A 14,737-nucleotide genomic window follows, 5' to 3' on the forward strand; every position below is an offset into this window, starting at 1 on the left:
TTTTCTCACAGGTCTTGACATTTCTCCAGCTGAGCACAAAGTGGTCATCGCGGTTTTTAGCTTGATAGTAGCGATGATCATCACGAATATCAGGGTCAAACCCGCGATGATTGATCTCTACTTAGAGGGATTTTAAATCATCAATGTTTTTCAGTCTAAAAGAGTGATGTCATGTTTTTTATGGTTCTGAGCTTCAGATCAGGCAGTTTCGTGGTAGATCTGAGTTGCAGACACAAAGATCGTGGTCGATTTGCGGCAGATCGAGCAGTTTGGTGGAAGATTTGTGATCGTTTCAAAGGTTCTGCTATGTTTTGAGAATATTATTTTGGTAGCTTGTAATTTTTTCACTTGTTGAGAATCGATTATAGATTGAGGGATTGGGATTCCGATCAGTCGAAAATGAACAATTTTACAGAAGATTATCTCAACAATCTAATAAACTCAATGGGACCAATTACACCAATTGGAAATTCAAGCTACAAACATTACTTGAGGGATCGAGCGCTTGGTCGATCTTCAGTGGCGATGAGCAGAAGCCAACCATGGCAACAGGTGGCATGACATCACTAATGCAGGATTGGGATAAAAGGGAGAATAAGGTAAAAGTCTTATTGAAGATGTTTGTTAAAGACAATATTATCCCGCATACCAGAGACTCTAAATTGTCTAGTGACATTTGGACTACACTCAAGAACCTCTACCAGACACACAATACCAATCGCATATTGTCGCTCAAAGGCAAGTTTTTTTCCATGAGGATGGAGGAGAATGAATCCGTTGTCGGATTCATTGCACGGGTCAAGGACCAGAAGGACAAATTGGGAGACATGAGGGAGAAGGTGTCTGATTCCAGTCTTGTCATAATTACATTAAACGGGATGAAGGATGAATACCAGATGTTCATCATAGGCTTGTCTGCAAGGAAGGATACCCCTGCATTTGAAGAGCTAACAAGAATCCTGATACAGGAAGAAGAGCAGCGACAGAATTTGAGACCACAAAGTGTCGATCTTGCTTTGATGGCGAAGAATAAGCCATACAAAGGGAAACCACCATAGGGACAAAAAGGTGGTGGCATCTTTCAGAAGAGACCAGTTAGAGGTATGTCTACAAATAAATCTGACATTAAATGTTTTTACTATGGGAAAACTAGTCATCTAGCTAAGTTTTGCTTTAAGAAACAGGAAGATGAGGCTAGAAATAAACAAAGAAAACACACACGGCATTTTGATGATGAGGATCATAGTCACGGTATTCGATTATTTGTAGTTGATTATGCTCTTTTAGCTATTGAGGAGGATGAGTCTGAAATATGGTTCGTAGATTCAGGCGTGTCTTCACATATGACAGGTAATAGGCATTGGTTCGAAAATTTTGAAGAAACTACTTGTGGAGCTAACATATATTTAGGTGATGACAGAGGTTATCAAATCAAGGGGTACGGTGATATTCTAGTGATGTTTCCTGATGGTAATATCAGATATATTAAAAATATGATGTATGTACCCGAGATCAAGAAAAACTTGATCTCTGTTTCAATGATGACATATCAGGAACTACAAGTTGAAATCTTCAGATCATATTGTGTCATAAAGGACAGTATGAAGGAACCAGTTGCATCAGGAGTGTGTGTGGGAGAACTGTATAAGTTGAATTTCAAGAGCATGCCACACCAAGCTCTAGCTTCAACAGGATTGACAGTTGAGAATCTCTGGCATCAAAGATTCGGTCATTAGAACCTACAATATCTCATGCTGCTACAAAGAAAAGGTATGGTTGATGGATTACCTGATTTTTAGAATATTCATTTATATTGTGATGGATGTGCATTAGGGAAAATGCATAGAGACGAATTTCCTTTCAATGTTGATAGGAAAAAAAGAGATATTCTGGAGCTTGTGCATACAGACATATGCGGACCTATGCAGACTAGATCGCTAGGTGGTGCATATTATTTTCTACTCTTTACTGATGATTGCACTAGATTCTCTTGAGTATATTTTATTAGAAAGAAGATTCAGACATTTCAATGCTTTAAATAATTCAAGAATATGGTGGAAAAGCAGATAGGGAAATTCATCAAGATTCTCTGCTTTGATCAAGGGGGAGAATACAAGTTGGGAAGTTCATGAAATTTTGCAAGAATCATGGGATTATTTAACAGTACGCAATACCTTACACTCTGCAGTAGAATGGAGTTGTTGAATGCAAGAATAGAACCCTTGTGGAGTGCGCACGAAGTATGCTTCAAGGTAAGGGGCTATCTAATGGTTTTTAGGCTGAAGCCATCAACACTGCAGTATACTTGAAAAATAGGAATCCAACTAAAAGTCTCAATTTTAAAACTCCTTTTGAAGCACTTTATGGATATAAGCCTGCAATGAATCATTTAAGGGTTTTTGGGTCAAAATATTTTGCCCATATTCCCAACTATTCCAGGAAAAAGTTAGATCCTAAGGCCACAAAATGCATCCTTGTAGGATACTGCACTGAATTTAAAGATTATAAATTGTTTAATCCTTTGACTCATAAATTTTTGTGAGTCAAGATGTGTTATTTCATGAGCAGGCTGAGGAAGGAAATAAGAAGAACAACCTTGAAGAATGGTACATTCTATTATTGATGGAAGAAGGAAGTGAGGACATGCAACAACAACAACAGAAAGAGGAAGAGGCGGGAGATGCAATTAGTAAGTTGAGCCCACTAAGGTCTAAAGCAGACAAATTCAAGGTGAGTCCACTACCAAGAAGATCAAGTAAGAAGACTCGACTACCACCCAGATTGAGAGACTATGCTTTAATGTCAAACATTTTAAATGTTATAGAACCCACAAATTATAGAGAAGCTAGTCAATCTCATGAGTGGAGGGCCGCAATGAATGAAGAAATTGAATCTATAATCAGAAATAACACTTGTGAGCTAGTTGAATTTCCTGAAGAAAAAATACCCATAGGTTGCAAGTGGTTTTACAAACCCAAATTTAATGCAGATGGGAGTATAGAAAAGTTTAAAGCTAGACTGGTAGCAAAGGGTTATTCACAGGAAGAGGGAATTGACTATGAAGAAACTTTTGCTCATGTAGCCAAACTAAATACTATTAGAATGTTAATTTATGTAGCTACAAAACATCAGTGGAAGCTACACCAATTAGATGTTAAGTCTTCATTTTTAAATGGTGATTTAAAGGAAGAGGTTTATTTAATGCAGCCTGAAGGGTTTTTTAAATAAGGGCAAGAGCATTTAGTTTGTATATTGAAAAAGACCCTTTATGGTTTAAAACATGCACCCAGGGCTTGGTACGAGAAGATTGATTCATTTTTCTTACAACATGGTTTTCATGGGAGTAAGAATGACCCAAATATATATACCATGTATGATGAACATGGGAAGATAATTTTTATTTCCTTGTATGTGGATGACATGATTATAATAGGTAATGCATATGCAGTAATCAAAGAAATCAAATTGCAGTTGTCACAAGTTTTTGAGATGAAAGACCTTGGATGTTTGCATTATTGTCTAGGTTTGGAAGTGTGGAGAGACTCTGGGCAGACTTTCCTTACTCAAGATAATTATGTTAGAGGACTACTTAAAAGGTTCAGAATGGAACAGTGTAAGACAACATCAGTGCCTTTGCAGCAGAACCTAAAATTGTGCACAGACGATGACTCTAAGGAGGTGGAAGCTACTTTGTATAGGCAACTAGTTGGTAGTCTAATATATTTGACTACAATTAGACCAGGCTTAGCATACTTTGTTAGTGTGCTGAGCCGGTTTATGTCTAAACCTCTTGAAAGTCATTACGTAGCGGCAAAAAGAAAACTGAGGTATCATCATGGTACTTGTGATTATGGTATTTTATACACTGATACATCTGATGCTACTTTAATAGGTTTTCCAGACTCTGATTGGGTAGGTAACTTGGATGATCGACGATCTATCACAGGTTATGCATTCAGTATTGGATATGGGGTTATAGCATGGAGCAACAAAAAGTAGAGCACTGTGTCTTTATCTTCAACTGAAGCCGAGTACCAAGCAGTATGTGTAGCAACATGTGAAGCTATTTGGTTGAGGAGGCTTCTACATGATGCATGAAAAGAAAATAAAAGGCAACTGCCATCATTTGTGACAAGAAAAGTTCCATTAAGCTGACGAACAATCCAGTGTTTCATAAGAACACGAAACACATAGATACTTAGTTTCATTTTGTAAGAGAAAAAGTCTAGTCAAAAGAAATTTTTATTGAATACTATAAAATATGTGACAATATGGCTGATATTTTTACAAAGCCTCTTGGGAAAGTGAAGTTTGAATTGCTTAGGGGGATGTTAGGACGTCAGGATAATCCTTTCTCCATTAAGGAGGAGAGTTGAAAATAATTAATACTATATTGTATTAATGGAGAAATGGTTTCTTGGTTGCAACATAACTCCTTAACTTAGGATTATTTCCTAGGTTGTAGGAGTTTGTCCTCACCTCCTTATTCTTTTGAGATGTATTTATTGTCTCATATTTGATTAATGTAATATGAGAGTGTACGCTCTAGTTTGTGCAGTCTCCAGGTGCAGCTTGCTCACCCGTGAGCTACTAGTTAATTCAATTCATGTTTTTTTTTCCAGTTTTTTAACAAAGGCACGGTCAAAGACCATAAAATTGACATACAAGCATAGTTTTGGTGTATAGGGTTGTTATAGAGACACTGCCTTTCGTTAAATAAATGGAAATAGATGGAGCCTCTTCCACCTGTAGAAGATTATAACAACATGAGACATATTACATAATAGCTCTAAAAGAAGCCTTACCCAAATTATTATTGGAGGGAAGATGGATAGATTTAAAACCAGGATCTAATCTAGCTCCCATGAAATTCACACAATCTCCAAAATCACCATGAGGCATTACCAACACTAGGGAAGCCATTATCATGCTAGAAAGAGATTCACAAGGGAGAGAGGTGCCATTGGAGTAGTAGGACAACATGTTTTTCTAGAGTAGTAGGAAAACATGTTTTTCTAGAGTAGATAAGGCCAAACTTTGTCAAGCTAGAGTGCCCGGGGAGCCAAAGATAACCTATAGATGCAAATAGGGTAGAACCCTAGCTAATGTTTCTTTTGCTAATGGTATGTCAATTCAAATTTCAAAGTTCCTCCATGGAGATGTATTTCAAACAAGTACGATCCCATTAAGTTATGTATATGTAACATTGTTATCTAATTTTAAATTTATTAAATATTAAAGCATATCAAAAAGTAAGGGAGATGTTGACTTTAATTTGACTTAGTCAAACATGTGTACGGTTGACACAAATATTAAAAGGAGTTTTTCACTAAAAATGGCATTGGTTAGAAACTAGGAGTTATCTATCACGGGAAATGATTTTGCCTTGAAATTAAGAGTTTTCCATTAGAAGTGGCATTGCTTAGAAATTACGATAAAATTTTCATTACACATGGATCCAATGGTAATATCCAAAGGTTAAGACGAGTTTCTCATTCAAAATGTTGTACCTTAGTAAGATATTTCAAAATGAAGTTGCATTAATAGATATTTTGTGTAGTACAATAATACTTTAAAATATTTATTTTTAATAAAAAGATAACTTAATTTATTAATTTTTAAAATATAAGTTATAAATAAAATAAAATTTCAAAAATAAAATCAGAAGATTAAAATGTTCATTTTTATTTATTGAATAAAATTTTATTAATATTTATTATGTCCATAGTCATGCCTATTTTGTAATAGGGTTTCTAGAATTTTAATTTACTTATCAATAATTATTAGGTAGATGATGGGAATTTAACCTCCATGGAATATTTTAAAATATTTGTAATAATAGTCACAAATCAAAAGTTTAGATTTATCGCAAAAGTAGTTATGACCTTTCTACCATTTTCATTAATTTGATTAATTAAAAAAAATGTCATATGAACATGAGTTATAGTTTTTTTGGGCATGTGTTATTAGTAAACCATAACATTGACCCATGGTATTAATGGTGATGATGATGATGATGGTTAACATCCACTGAGACCAAATTAGTCTATCGAACCTATAATTTTCTTAGTTTTTAATTATCTGTCTCCTCGTCTTTCTTGGAGAGATTAGTGCTATAGCTTTCTTTCTTTTTTTCTCTACAGTCTTCCAACTTCCTTTATCTTGCATCTCCTTCATCTCTTCTGGTTCTTGGGACATTGGTGTCTTAGCTTCGCGATCCATTGTGTTCGTCCTTTTGAAGGTAGTCGGAGAAGAAGTTTGGTCTAGGAGATCTGCTTTGCTGTTAAATGAAGATTTATTTTGTGCGGTATTCGAATCCTCATAACTGTTGATGCTTGAGGGGTTGTCGAGTTTACTTTTTTGTTGTTGGGCAGGGCTTTCTCCCTGCTTGTATTGAGAGTTGTTTCTTTCTTGCCCGATTTCTTGTGATTCAGAGTTTTCTCTAGAGTATTCTTCTTTGATGATAGTGTAGTGTTCTTTTTGTGCTCCTTCCCACCATGTAGATCTGTGGTGGTTTTTTCTAGCAGACTTTTTCTCGGAGGCTTTTGGGAAATTTTTGGCTAGGTGGCCTGTCTCAAAGCAGGATCAACATCTGAAGAGGACACTTTCATAATCGAGTTTCTGGTTCCACACATAGTCTTTACTTGTTAGGTTTATTTCAGCTGGGAATCCATCGCTGAAGTCCATTTCCACACAGATGCGTGCATAGGTGGTTCTAGCATATTCCTCTATTTTTGGGCACCTGCAGTAAAATTCCCCAATTGCGTTTCCAATGGATTTTAGCGAGGAGAGATTCCAGAGATGCAAGGGTAGACTTGGCAATCTCACCCAAACTGGTGTTGAGGTTATGACTATTGTTGACGGATCGAATGATGGGTTCCATGGCTTCATGAATAGGCCTGATTTTTCCCAAAACCAAGGGTCGGAATCTAGAATACATTGTCTGCTTTTAGGATTTTCAAAATCTACTATAAAGAAACCCCTAGCACAGGGGTAGATATTAATTTCATCAGAAATGACAAGCTTCCATACCTCCGAGATCCAATTGTGGAGAGCTGTCAGCCGCAGCCAAAAACCATTGAACCGGCAGATTAGGGCACTTTTGGCAAACTTCAAAGCCTCATCAAGTGAGGCCTGGACCACCTGGACAGTGGGAGTTGTGGCTTCACTGACGATATGGGCAGGAGCTTGCCCTCCAGAAGCAGACAGAAACAGCTATTTTCGCGAAGCTGGGAGCCATATTTTACTTCCCCGTAGAACCCAACGGCAGATAAATAAAGCAGCAGATAAGATTAGATCTAGATCTAGTCACAGAAGATTAGATCTAGAACCTAGCCGCAAAGAAGATTATATCTAGATCTAGATCTAGCTGCAGAAGATTAGATCTAGAACCCAGCGGCAGAATCTTAATAAGCTTTTTAGCTTTTTAATCTGCAAGAAAACCCTTAGCATATTTTGATTGCATGACCCATAGACAGATCTATGGATCTCAACTTCAATTTAACTTTGCATAGGTCTTTGCTTTTACAAACTGACCAGTCCTGCTGAGGAGGTTACCGTGGCAGAGATAACAGTCGATCAAAACCCCGCCGCCGCAAATCAGCAGCAGAACAAACGAGGGAGCCGCAGATCAGCCACAGAACAAACGAGGGAGCCGCAGATCAGCCGCAACCCTAAATTATTAATATCAGGGTCAAACGAGGGACCCGCAGATCAACCGCAGCACCAGATTATAACAAAGCCTATTTAAAAGTTAAAAATATCCATTGTAAATATCTATGGTTAAGAAACTTGTTACATGTTTTTTTAAATGTTGATATGTTTAACTCATATGTTAATTCTTTTTATAATAATAATAAAGTAGTTATAATTTAATTAATTGTTATGATTGTTGATTGTTTTTAATATTGGCAATGTGAGATGTATCATAAAATATATTATGTCTTGATGTCTATCAATGTTTACCAATCATTTAATTTAAATGACTATGTTAGTTATGTTAAAGGTCTTGCTTTAATAGAAGGTTCATCTAGAGGCTTTTGTCATGTGTACAGAGCCTTAAACAATGCTCTCATGTCATCCATGTGTTGGATTAATGCACTTGTCAAACTTCAACATATAAGATTGTTGCCACCTGTCAAGTGATTTTTTCACGAGATTCATATGAATTATTATTCACAAATTGAAATTCTACCACATCAACTCGGTAATGTCTTAACTATCCTCGACTGATGATTTGTGTGATACCTTTCTTTCACCCACTCAGTTTAGGTTGTATGTAGCAAAGGTTATCCCCTACGGAAATCCCTTAGCTCAGGACAAACACTATCCACCCAACTAGAGAGTATTTAGTACTTTGTCAACAAGCTCAACCTGAAGACTACCTACAATCACACATTGCAATCATCCAACCAAAAACAATTACATATATAGTATGACAAAGTATTTGAGGAGTCTGAACAAAGTCCTCATAAATAGGATCTTAAACCTAATTGGAAAACACAATCCCAACAAGAGAATAATCACTCACAAGAAAATCCTAATAATGAATAATCCAAAACTTTCTCCATTATTCTCACACTCTCCCTAGGGAAATGTGTTTTCTTCCATACATAAATGATTTCTACATGTCTCAAAATTTTACTTTCTAAGAGGATTTGTAAAGATGTCAGACACATTTTCATTGGTATTACATTAAACTAAATCAATTTCTTTATAATGTATCTTTTCCCTGACAAAATGACAATGTATCAATATGTTTTAATCTTGCATGGTACATACGATTGTTGGGTAGTTTGATGGAACTTCGATACACACACTTGATAATCGTTGGTGTTCTCTATTCTTCACCCACATCTTCCAGAGCTTGCCTCAAGTGAACTGCTTTATAAGTAGCATTGTACAAAGATTTATATTTTTCTTTAGTTGAGGAAAAAGAATTAGTTGTTTGTTTCTTGTTGCTTCATGCCACGATCATGGATCCAAGAATGAATGCATATCTTGAAGTTGATCTTCTATCATCAAATTTCTAGCCCAATTTAAATCAAAATAACTTGCCAAATCAACATCAATGTTATCATTGTATTTAATACCAAAAATGGAAGTCCCTTTCAGATGTCGAATCAATTTATTCGCTACTTTCCAATGGCTTTCAAGAGGTTTGGCCATAAATTGACTTAGGATACTAAGTGAATATGTTATTTCTGGCTTGGTTGTAGTGAGATATTTTGTACTTCCTATTTTATTCTAAAGGCACTGACATTGCTTTATTGATAAGCTCTCTTGTATATTTTCTTTCTGTAATCAATGCATGTCCAACTTCTCCCTATATTCCAAGACCTAAGCAATAGTGAAATTCACCAAGGTCTTTCATTTCAAAAACCCGTGACAATTGTCTTTAAAATTCACCAATCAAACCAAATACATTGTTAGTTATAATGAGATCATCAACATATAGATAAATCAAAACATCACGCCCCTTCTACTATGTCTTGATATACAATCTACGGACACTTTTATTTTTTATAAAACCTTTCTTAAGAAATAAAGAGTTTATCTTCACATACCATGACCTTGGTGCATTTTTCAACCCATATAAGGCTTTCTTTAGTTTGAGTAAAAGATGCACTTGACCCTCCTTAAGAAATCCTTCTGGGTGAAGAATATATACTTCTTTTAGTTCCCCATTCAAAAATGAAAATTTAACATCTAGGTGATGTAATTTCCATTCATGTTTTGTAGCTAATGAAATCTTTAATATAATTGTATTTAACTTAGCTATAGGTGCAAATGTTTCATCATAATCAATTCCCTCTTTTTGTGAGTAACATTTAGCAACCAACCCCACGTTGTATTTATCTACACTTCCATCAGCATTAAATTTGTCTTTGAACAACCATTTGGATCCTATGGGTACTTTATTTTTGGGTAATTCTATTAATTTTCAAGTATCATTTTTCATTATAGAATCATACTCTTCCTTCATTGCATTTACCCATTCTTTATGCTCATTACCATGTTCAAAATTCAAAGGTTCCATGACATTCATTGCTTCTGTCATCAAAGCATAGTATTTATACATTATGGGTCACTGAGTTTGTCATTATGATCTCCTTGGTGCTTCATTGCTTTCATCTCTTCTCCTACTTTGTGGTGAATCATATCCTCCTCTTGGTGTTCTGTAGCTTCTTGAGGTGTCCATATCACCATATTCTTCCTCTTGTTTTTCCTCATGTTTATCATCTACTTCTTCCTCGACATCATAATAATCATGATGAATGCCATTCCACCATAACTATCCTCCTTATGTCCTTCATCTACATGCTCTTGAAACAACACATCTCTATTTAAAAATATATATGTGTAAATTTGATAGCTTTTGCATCAAGTTTTATCCTATCTTCTTTCGGAACATGAAAGAATGCTTTTCTTCCAAATATTGTTAAATTACTTACAGTTGGTTTATAACCATAAATAGCTTCAAATGAAGTCTTATGGTCTAAACTTTTAGTGGGACTTCTAGTTTTTAAGTAAACAACAATACTTACAACTTCAGTCCAAAATGCATTAGTGAGGATTTTACCTTTGATCATGATTCATGCACATGCCACTAAGGTTATATTATTTCTTTTAAATACTCCATTATGCTATGGATTATGTGACATCATGTACTATTGTACAATTCCTTTTGATTTGTAGTACTGTTGTAGTGGCTACAACCACCCTCCAAAATTTTTCCTTAGCATTGTTTTGGAGCCTCGCTACCAACCTTTCACAGCAACATGTCTTGCTTCGTCAAGTACACAAGCTTCAGTGATTTTCTTACAGAATGACAACCTGCCCATAAAATCTTGTTGCATCCCCCTCACATGTTGTTTCACCGGACTTGATCTAGCTACATGTTGAGCAGCGCCCTCAAGAAATAGTGCAATTCTGGAGGGCAACCAAAATTCCCTCCAAAAATTGCGTAATTCTGTCTTGCAACCTGCTGGGCTCCAGAATTGCGCAAATATTCCTGTCACTGTTCATTGAGAAAATTGCACAATTCCTCCCAGCAGGGCTGCTCAACCCAGAAATTGCACAATTCTGGGCAACAGTTAGCTGCTCTGCCCAGAAATTGCACAATCCCTTTAGGCAGCCAACCCAGCTCCCTATGAGAAATGCACTTTTTTTCCTCTCAAGTGAGCAGACTATTGCATGTGCAATTGAGTTGACCGGTTCCCTCCGGGACCGAGCAAACTGATTTGCATGCATGGGCTGCTCCTCCCAAGGAAGCATGAAAATGCATCCCTTATTTTAGGGATCTATTTTTAGAAGTTGGAGGTTACATGCAAGGATCATTTCAGAAACCTCCCACCAAGTGTTGCTTTCCCTAGATTTGTGGCATGCGCGTCGCAACCTCAATTTTATCGAAACTCAACAATTGGATGCTACAGATCTCATTCCCCACATATATATTGCAGCTCTAACATCCCACATTGCATCTAGATGTCGTGGGCACATTCAAGTCAATTGTTTTGGGGTAATCCCATTTTTCGTGTCTCTCACTGCGTTTCTGGCGCATTTTGTGTTTCGCTTCATATGAATGTTGTCTGCTTGATTTCAGTGAGTGCTTGCTATCGTTTTGATACATACTAGCTTGTACTAGCACCATTTTAGTTTTCATTAACACCTCACTGCTGTCACATGCATGACACTGTTTTGAACGGACGGTCGTCGTTGCGACGACTCGCTTCACACACATGCATGCTTTTCCGTTTTCCGAATCCTACATTTGTTGTTTGCATGAATGATCATTCACTCTCATGTGCACTTATCTCACCATACATTTAGGCTTCTCATGTTTTCAGTCACCTGTCGGCTGGACTGGGTTGCCTTGGCCCGGACCGTGCCTTTCCCGACTAGCACTGTGCATTTCTGGAAGTGAAGGCTCTGCCTTCCCTCCAGAAATTGCACAAGTCTAACTAGGGATTGACCTCCAGCCTTGCATTGTGTAATTCTTGGAGGCAGATTCCCACTAGCCCCAGAAACTACGTAATGTAGTTTGTTGGTTGCATGTCAGTCAGCCTCCTAACATCCCGGAATGTGCGTTACACAGTTTTGGCAGTCAGTCTCCCGACCTCTAGATGGAAATTGTGCGACCTTCATGATCAGTCACATAGGAATGTTGCAAGTCAGTTCTGAATTTCATTTTCGTTTTCGAAGACAGATTGCTTGTCATGAGTGTTTCCATGTCTCCAGGCAACAAGTATTCATCTTCCTCTCAACAGTATAGGTACAATGGTTTCCAGGAGAGCAGAGTCAAAGACACTGTTCATATCACACTTGGGGATGCAGTCAATCAAGTGTCTACGAACTTTCCTACCCACGAAGACATCAAGTTGTTCGTAGACAAGGACATCAAGATATGACAACAACAACATCACATCAAGAAGCACCATGAATAACAGCTGAAGGAAGCATATCGGATGCAACAAATGTAAGAGGAAGGTTGTTGACAACACAGAGGCAGAACAAAGTTGCAAGCTCGAGCAGATCCACTTGTGATGAAAGCAACTTTGGAGACTCAGGCTATGAGGTGATGGCAGGACATGAAGATCGCACAAAGACAAAGAACGGAACAGAGAAAGAGTTGCATGTGCTGAAGTAGCAACTCAAGGAAGAGCAGGAGTTGCATAGACGAGAGGATGAGTTGCAGTAGGAACAAGTACAACAGCGGGCGCAACATGCACTCAAGAATGAAACTGTGCATGTACAAGTTATAGATCCATCCCAGAAACTCACACAAAGCAGACATGGTGAGCAGTGTTTTTGATCGCATGCAAGGGAATTCAGCATCATGCATGTCATTGTGCACACACATGCAATCTAACCCATTTGGCACACTCACTAAGAAAGACAAGAAGCAATTCTGACTAGAGCTGAACATGCAGTTGATAGTTGATGCGCACGACCACCATCACACACAGGAAGATCAACACGGATACTATGAATCAGTGTGTTTCTGGTTCAGTTGCACCCATGAAGACCATGTGCATGTTAGCAGATGAGTTGGACGGAGGAGCCAGACCAATGCACCAGAATGCAATGGAGGCAAGAGTTCGCTTCAATAAGATGTCACCATGGAGTGCATGCACACCATCATGGACGACCAAGTTTGGCATCAACTCACCACCTTCACCATCACAACCATGTCAAAGAGTTAGACTCATCACAACAGATTGAGTGTTAGTGAGGTCTTGCATGGCTTACTCAAGCCATTTTGTCTCACATGGGCACATGTGCATTGTAATGTAACGTCTTGTCAAGTGGAAGTTCAAGTGTTGATAGTTAGATGTAACAGTCATAGAGTAGATGAAGAATCATGAGGGTAAACGAACTGCCACAAAGGGGAATGTCAAGGGTCACCCCACCCTTTGCTATAAATAGAACCTCATAACTCATTGTAAAGGCTTTTGGTCAGCCAAGCTTCCAATAAGACTATCTTGGAGAGATCTTGGACAATGTTGTAATGAGCCTTGGCTTCTCCACTACGCAAAGCTAGTATATCTCTTTGGAGGAGCAGGCGGTTGTGTCTATAACATTCCGCTGTCGGAACTAGTGGTTGGACATGGATGTATTGTATGACTGGAACTTACACTTCTTAATATAACAGATCTAGCACGTTTCATGCATATCTTTTATTGTACTCTATGCTATTTGGTTTACTCTAAATGATATATGTATTTGTTTTCTTACGCATGCATGTATGGATGTTTCTGTGTATGTATGTATGAATCTTTCTGAAACGTGTTGTTGGTTTAACCATCACTTTGGATTGCTAGCTAACTTGCCTTCCATGTTGTGATGCATCTTTTCTCGTGTGTTCTCTTCTTAACTCCATGCTATTACAGGTTTCCAAGGGGCACACTCATCTCAACCCCTATGTGTTTGAACCTCTCGTGCACCTTCCTTGGATTGCTACAGCTGTCACACCCTTGCTACCAACAGAGAAATCTTATTTGCCTCTGTGCGAAATCGTGGCCAAGGCATTACCGTACGACCCACTGTTGGGACTCCTACACCAAACGGTCTGAGGTCTAATTGGGACTTCTTACTGGGGAGATCCCCTTAAATGTTGGCAGGTCCAGTACCGTCAACATTTTGGCGCTAGAAGGAGGGCCAGATGATAAGTTGAGTCCTCACATCTGTTTTGAATCTCTACATATCTATCATGACTAACTACAGAGTTTCTCTTCCAAAGTGTATGTATTATGGAAACGACTTCATTATCTTGGAAAATATCTCGGATAATTTTTCAGATAAAACATTTGATGGTGGAGGCCACGTAGCTTTGGTTAGGCACGCGGTCAGCATTGTAGGCTCATGTGAAAGGCATGGAATATTTGAAGAGGACATGACCTGTGCATTGTTCGTCTACACGCTTCGAGGGCAAACCATGCACTAGTGCGCCACGCTGCCCAAAAAATCTATTCATTCTCTTGCTCATATGGTTGCAGAGATAGACCATGCTTTCAATCACTTTAACCATAAAGCACTCAATCAAGAAATTCTAAAATTACTAAAAGCACTCAATGAATCCGTCGATCAGTTTTACAAAAGATTTTGTAATCTTGCATATCGATTTCCCGAAGACGAGATTGCTTGGGAATTTCTTTATGGAAGATTGAGTATCTTCTTCGCATATTCGTACCCGGTCAACACACTTTGGTGATGGAGCTGCACAATCATAGGCAGG

At 37.8% G+C, this 14,737-nt stretch overlaps 1 protein-coding gene across 1 annotated transcript; it reads left to right on the plus strand.

Moving 5' to 3' along the window:
• The first annotated feature begins 542 nt into the window (after nt 1-542).
• LOC149152614 (uncharacterized) lies at nt 543-1,058 on the plus strand. The gene has a single exon (XM_089443540.1). It carries the CDS (start codon nt 543-545, stop codon nt 1,056-1,058), a length of 516 nt encoding a protein of 171 aa, XP_089299666.1.
• The last annotated feature ends 13,679 nt before the right edge of the window (nt 1,059-14,737 follow it).

The sequence above is a fragment of the Pinus tabuliformis genome, chromosome 9, assembly GCF_031772625.1.
Source record: "Pinus tabuliformis cultivar Carrire ecotype Pingquan chromosome 9, CPIR1, whole genome shotgun sequence".
NCBI lineage: Eukaryota > Viridiplantae > Streptophyta > Pinopsida > Pinales > Pinaceae > Pinus > Pinus tabuliformis.